Consider the following 7,488-nt stretch of genomic DNA (forward strand, 5'->3'; position numbering starts at 1 on the left):
CTCTCTCTCTCCCTCTCTATAAACCCTATTTAATAAGGAGCATAATCCACTGCTTTCTCCCATGCAGTTGTCTTCTTCAACGGCAACACTAATATGTATACATATATATATATATATACATAATACATCTCTCTCTTTCGCATATACTATATATTTTGTGATTATGGTCACCTTATCTCCCTTGCCCATAGCTTGTCGATCTCAACAATCCTATTTTAAGTAGCAAATATAAATTATATAATCTCTCATTCCATACTCCCTCAATTTAAGCTTAAAACTTTTCTTTCTAGCTCCTCTCTGACAAAATATTTGAGAATCTCTCTCTGACAATACACTTTCAATGTCGAGCAGAAGATCTCGCTCTAGGCAGTCATCAGCTTCTAGTGGCTCAAGGAATATCAACGATGATCAGATTTCCGATCTTGTCCTCAAGTTACAACAACTTATTCCTGAGCTCCGTAATAGTCGACGCTCCGAAAAGGTATATATATGCCTCTTTTCGTCTTTTACATTTCGGATACACACATTTGTGTGGTCTTCGTTTGATCAGCTCTGTCGAAGATAAGTCACATTCAAAGTTTTCAATTTTGGTGGATATATATATATCTGGTCTACACCTATAAATTATAAATTTAATACTAAACCCTAATGTCTAAATATTAAAATAATATTTTTTAAATAAATGTACATTTTTCCGGGACAAGTATGGGCTACGGTAATTAGCCGGTCCCGTATTCATCAAATCCGGGACAAGTTTTTTTTTTAATTAGCTTATTCCGGAAACAACGTTTCCAAAAATAGTTTTTGATATTCACCTCCTAAGATTCAGTTGTACAAAAGTAGAGCACTCTTGTCTACACAACTTGTGGTGTGTATATATATGTCAAAATAAATGCACATATATAATTATTTGCTTTGGTACTTGCAAGTATTAATTTAGGGTTTTATCATGAAATTAATCTATGACGTAAACTAGCAGAAAATTATAAATATATATATATAAACCCTATAATATGAACGTATGTACCTGTCTCGGAAATGCTATTTTCGGGACAAGTATTCACATGTGTATTGTGTAGGTAATTAATTAGGAATGTCCGGGAGTTATTTTTTTTTTGATATTAATCATGATTACTTGTTCCAAAAACCTCATTTTCAAGATATGTTTTTTGTATTTACGTTTTAGGAATTGCATGTATAAAAGTGACGCACCCCGTCAACTAGTCGTGAGATTTGAATTTGTATATCCACTTGATGTACTTTGCCATACAAAACATTAGCAATTACGTTATATTTAATTTTGATTTTCTTTTTCTTTTTATTAATTATGCGACGACGCATTTGATTTGGGCAGGCATCATCTTCGAGGGTGTTGCAGGAGACTTGCAACTACATTCGAAACTTACACAGAGAAGTGGATGATCTAAGTAACAGGTTATCTCAGCTTTTGGCTACCACAGATGCTGATAGCGACCAGGCAGCCATTATTAGGAGCTTGCTCATGTGATAAATATTGAGCTAGCAAGAGATTATTATCATTACTAATTAGTATTGCTATTACTATATATTATATATATAGGACGTACTATTCTCTTCCTAATCGACTGATCAAGATATATATGATCATCTATATATATCGTGTGCTTCTATATATCCATATATATAATATGTATCATCTTCCTAATTTCTACTGTGAGGTGAGGACTAGGGTTTGGTCGATATAGCTATAGGCAGCGACAATGTTGAATATATGGACTATGGAACTAGTTTCTATTCTCTCCATTGTATCCCATTTCAACAACTTGTAGTAATTTAACCCGTTTCAATAAATAAATAATTCAGAAAAATGAATATGCTGTACTTACGTTTAATTAATATTTTTCAAATTTGAGTTTGCACTCTTTTAATGCTTGATCTAGCTATATTGTTTGCATCACTGAGATCCAAAATAAATTAGAATTTGTAATCTTATCTTTGGTTGGTGATTGTGACACTTCATGATCATTTACAATGAATAAGGCTCATATTTGAATTAAAAAGAGTATATATTCATGGATTCAAAGTCTAACCTTGATCATACGCTACGTATATCTTACATAGCATAAAACCAGGGACTATGAGTGATGACTCAACACGGAAAAATCGAACGACATTATTTAATAGACTTTATTTATATATAGTATCCTACAAAACATATTAGCTAGATTAGTTTCTATTTGGACTTTCAGACTAACCCTTTTAAATAATATTTTTCCTGACGTTATTCTAACTTGAATATTGCCCAGGAATATTGTCAAAAGTAAATTCTGGCTCTTGTTTCCTTACAATCAATTTTGAGTGATGTTAATTTGTCTACTTTTATGGTTTAAAGTGCATGAGAGTTAGCGCATAAATATCCAAAAAAAAAAAAAAAAGTATTGAAGAGAAAAAATTGATGATCCAAATTAACAGTACATAACGGTAAGTGGTTCGATCACGTTGTTCCACACTCTCTTGATTCCCTTAATTATCTTGATCCACTAATTAAAGATATATATGAGATTTGGTTAATGAGACTGGAATGAATAATCGGTTTGAAAGAGGTTTATCCTAAACAGGTCAACCCAGGATCGATGTCTTAGAAGTTGTAATATATAATCTGATTAATCACTAGCATTTTGTCTTCGAAGTTGGAATATATACTCCGATTAATCTCTAACAAAATGCTGGTAGTAATATAATTAGATTCTCAGTTAAAGACTATTGATCCCTAATAGTTAATCTTGACAATGTTTTTCATTTTATTCCTAATACAATCTTCCCATAAATTTCCATATTCGCTCAGGACTGGAACCCTTAACCTCTCGACGGAAGAATTGTCAAGCCATTAGGAAACTTTCTTGGTTGGCATTTCTTGACATCGTTACTCAACTTGGTCCCATATTGTGCTACATATATATGATCAGGTTGTAATCGATAGCTAGGAGTTCATGAATTAAGTACATTTATCTGCTATACTTAGCAATTATTTCTTTTGTCCTTTAAGCTATTTCCAGTAACTATAGCATCATGACGGATAATGAAGTCATCTCCCAAGGTTTGTTTGTATGTTCATCAGTTCATGTACTCTTAAGTATAAAGTTAAGGTCAAGATCAAACTAGGTGCTATTAATAGTTACACATTCAAAGTTTCAAACTACAATAACCACTGTAGCCATGTTTTCAATAGTAGGATTTTACAATATTATCGTTGAGTTGTAGATACATCGATCATTTTTTTTTAAACAATGGGATTGATATAAAAATAAAAAAGATGGTTCATCTGAGATTCGAAATAAAAAAGACTTGGAGTGAGGAAGAAGCTAGCTTCGGCATTATTATAAATAAAATACATTTTTACTACTTAACTAAGATGAACGGATTAGTTTTGATTGTGTTCATTTGAAAAAGAAAACGAATTGGGTTTAAAAAGGTAAAAATAATTTCTGAGTGAAATTACTTGATGGGATTTTTTTTTTACCTTTCATTCGCTGATCTGGCTGGATTACAGAATACATATAGTCCAGTCCCAAAAAAAATAAAAATAAATACTGTTTCCTTAATTAAAAAAATAATGATTTTGAGGCTTTTCACATTTAGTAAAGTTAGGTCGGACAAAATTTTGGTTTTCATATTTTTTTTCTTGTCCAAATTTTTTATAAAACGCATCATACTACAAAATCTAAAAATCAACATATCAGAGATAACAAAAAAAGAAGATAAGTATGACTAGAATCCGTCGTCAAAATTTTGTAATTGGGAATCATTTATTTATTTACTACATATATATTATTGTTTCGTTTTAGGGTTCTCACTTGTTTCACTAAATTATTCATATCAAATACTCTTCACTTTCGGATTATATATATATACACATCTACTCATTTTCAATGGTGATTTCTGAAAAAGAAAACACATAAACAAAACGGCAACCTAGAGACACCAACCTCAAACGCAATGGGGATGCCACCGAACAACGTCAAAACTTGGAATCTACGGCCAAAGAAGACGGCTGACTCTCAAACTAAAGTTGAGAAATATCCCTAATCTTAGTTAGCTATTTCAATATTAATTATGGTTATAATTTAATAAATATTATATATATATATTTAGATTATACTTTAAATTTAATTTACAGTATCGATTCAATATTTTATTAACATCAAATGGATAATATATAAAGTGAACATTGGCTAAGACGGTTCCAAGAGCAAGGAACCACAAGCCGACGATCAAAGGGAAAGAGAGAAGGTGAAGGAAGAAGATGATAAAGTGCACTTCAAATGGCCAAAATTTATTTTGATTGAGGAAGAGATCAGACATGACTTCATACAAATGACTAGGAAGGAGCCTCCCAAGAAGTTGATTAATGGACCAAAAGTTGTTCAGGAACTACGTATACATTTTTTTTTAAAAGAAATTTACTTTATCCATATTTTTCAATTCATTAATAATATACTAGTAGCTATTATTTTGTTAATTTTTTTTATTTGGTGGGCAGTCCGTGACTCTTGGCCAAATTTTAGAGACAAGATGGCTGATTAGATGGTTCAAGAAAATGTTTGAAGTTACTCATGAATTATATATATATATATATATGTGTGTGAGTGTGTGTGAATTGATTAAGATGATATATAATGTGAGTTTTATGAAAATAAAGATCAATTGAATTATAACTTGAATTTATAATCTTATTTTTCTTTTATTAAATGATTACGGCAGATAATTAATGGTCATGATGGTTTACTTTGCAGAATCGGAAGGAGAGTTTCTTAGTAGAGATTTGGTATTGGGAGTGTGACGTGGGCGCTTCAGTACTCCATGCATACCGGAAATATGGTCTCTTTTTTATAATTTAGTTTATTTATTTCATATTGCTAATCAGGTAGATATAATACTTTTGAAAGTGATTTTCAGTTTCTCATTTATGAACTTTTTTCAATTGAAAAAATATTGTTAGCATTTTTTATGCATGTGTTACCTTCAAATATATTCCCGTGTATGAATGATTTGCAAAATAGGCTTCAAAACTTTATTTGATACATCTTAACACTTGTTTTGTTTTGATTCATGGGTTTTAAGAATTACATAGCCTAATTATATATCATCCATTAAGTCATTTTTCTATACGCCTCCTGATTTGTTGGTCCCTCGTGGTGATATTCAACTCTGGTAAAAAAAGGGAAAAAAATAAAGATAGGAGAAGCTAGTTGTGCGATGATATGGGTTATGATTATTGAGAATATGTATGCTACATATAATTTCTTTCCTTAATATTACCTTATACATGGACGTGTGCAGGTATAAATCATATTTCAAAAGTTTCTTGGTCGCGCTCACCGCATCTCCAACTCACTTCACCTTTTTGATCGAAACAATACTTTGATTTATGATATATTATCCCATATGTTCAATGTCTTTCGATTTTAACTTTTGTAAACAGTCTATATGATCGTATTTAGCCATAACAATCACTTCAATATCACTCTCTTACTTTGTAATTCGTCTAGGTAGTTGTTTTATGACTATGTTTCCTATAATACTACTATTTACCTAGTTGAAAGGATATGCTTTCATCCATAAATTATCGTTTTTTATAGTATATGATTTCATAAACAGTCCAAAACAGGAAGGCAAAAAACACATTACCAACTGTAAATCTGCAACCTAAAAATAGTGATGGCGGCAACCAAGCTTACCCTATATTTAATCAAGCCAAAACATAATCTAAATCAACTACTAATCATGATTTCCACGGCTGAATATATCTTCACGCTGAATGTTCCCACAATATCCTTGACTCTATTTTTTTTATCTCCACGTCTATTGTCTTACATAATCCTTACATCATGCAGCTTCACAAACTAGACACGGTTCAACTCGGTCACCTTTTAATTTTAATGATATTATTTTTCCTCCCTTATCAAAAAAAGAAATATTCATATTTTATAAGGTAGAAAATAAAGACCATTTCGGTCATCTAGCAAAAAAAAAAAATGGACTTATAATAGTTTTGTAACATTTGCATCTAAAATAATGATCTTTCAACTTTCAATTCACTACATATCACCTTAAAGTTTCATCTTAATCTTCCTAAATCTTATTAGAATGTACCTACAGAAAATCACATATATTCCTAATGCCTGATCAAAGAAGGATGGACTCTAAAGTCTTTTTACTTTAAATTTTTTATTAATGTCTTCACTTTGTCGCTAAATGTGAGTAACATTTGCCTGCCACAATAGTTGTTTGCACTTTTATGCAGGCTATTAATCTTTTGGCAGGTTTTAGTGTGTGAGTGATTGGAAGCCTTTTACACATGATACAATTCGACTAATAAAATTTGATTAGATGAGAATTTTTACTCGTTGTTCGAAATATTTTTGAATGTTGATTGGCGGGTAAAACATTAAAAGGCCTACCTCTAAAACCTAGATTTTAGTTTTCTAGATACTATTAATGTGTTCAATTTTTTTTTTAGCTTTTGTTGAATCTTTATTTCTCTTATCGGTATATTAGTTCATTTCCATCCAAGATTTGGAGAAGGGTTTAAAAAAGAAAAGAGTAAAATCTGTCTTAAAATAAATACTCATTCGTATCAAAATACACAATATTTTATTTTTATTTTCAAATGATTAGAAAATATCATATAATTTGATACGAAGGGAATAATAATTAATTTTGAACGACATATTTTTAATCTTCATTCGGTAACATGGCTGGATTACTAGATATATATAATCCATAAAGAAGATTTTTTTTTTAAAAAAAAAAATTGAGTAGGAGGTTTTTTCATAAAAGACATGGCTTGAGTTAAAGAATATTTTGGGTTTCATATTAATTTTCCATAAAACACATCATACTATAAAAAAAATAACATGCCAAAAATCAACATGCCAAAGATAACAAAAGAAAAAAAAAACTATTTAACAACATATGTGATTGTTTCAATAGAGTCTCACTTGTTTGACAGAATTATTCATATAAAGTCTCGCACTATCGTATTATAAAAAAAAGTCTCTCTCTATCCTTAGTCCTTGTTAATTAGCTATTTGAATATTAATTATGGTGCTCGATTTAATTAATATTGTATATATCTTGCACTTTCAATTTAATTTACATATCGATTCAATATTTAATTAACATTAAAAATGAATAATATATATGCAGTGAACACTGGCGGAGCCGATCAAAGGGAAAAATGGGTTATGAAGGAAGAAGACAAACTGATCCGCTGGCCAAACTATACAGTGACTTTGACAGATGATGAGATCCGACGGGATTTCATATCGATGACGGGGAACGAGCCTTCCAAGAAGCCGACTAAGAGATCAAAAGCTGTACAAAAATAGCTTGACGTATGTATAACTATTATTTTTCTAAAGATTATTTTATCCATATTTTCAATTCATTCATAAATTGTAGCTATTAATTCGTTAATTTTATTTGTTTGGTGGCTAGTCCGTGGCT

General features: G+C 30.6%; 1 protein-coding gene across 1 annotated transcript; it reads left to right on the top strand.

Annotated features, from left to right (window-relative positions):
* The first annotated feature begins 340 nt into the window (after positions 1 to 340).
* Positions 341 to 1,507, top strand: LOC139883765 (transcription factor PRE3-like). The gene is made up of 2 exons (XM_071867899.1): positions 341 to 481; positions 1,355 to 1,507. Exons 1-2 carry the CDS (start codon positions 341 to 343, stop codon positions 1,505 to 1,507), a joined length of 294 nt encoding a protein of 97 aa, XP_071724000.1.
* The last annotated feature ends 5,981 nt before the right edge of the window (positions 1,508 to 7,488 follow it).

Source organism: Rutidosis leptorrhynchoides, unplaced genomic scaffold (genome assembly GCF_046630445.1).
Source record: "Rutidosis leptorrhynchoides isolate AG116_Rl617_1_P2 unplaced genomic scaffold, CSIRO_AGI_Rlap_v1 contig446, whole genome shotgun sequence".
NCBI lineage: Eukaryota > Viridiplantae > Streptophyta > Magnoliopsida > Asterales > Asteraceae > Rutidosis > Rutidosis leptorrhynchoides.

Coding starts and splice junctions, on each gene's coding strand:
- LOC139883765 (XM_071867899.1), top strand. CDS start 341: ATGTCGAGCAGAAGATCTCGCTCTAGGCAGTCATCAGCTTCTAGTGGC. Junction 482..1,354: donor ATAGTCGACGCTCCGAAAAG/GTATATATATGC, acceptor TGATTTGGGCAG/GCATCATCTTCGAGGGTGTT.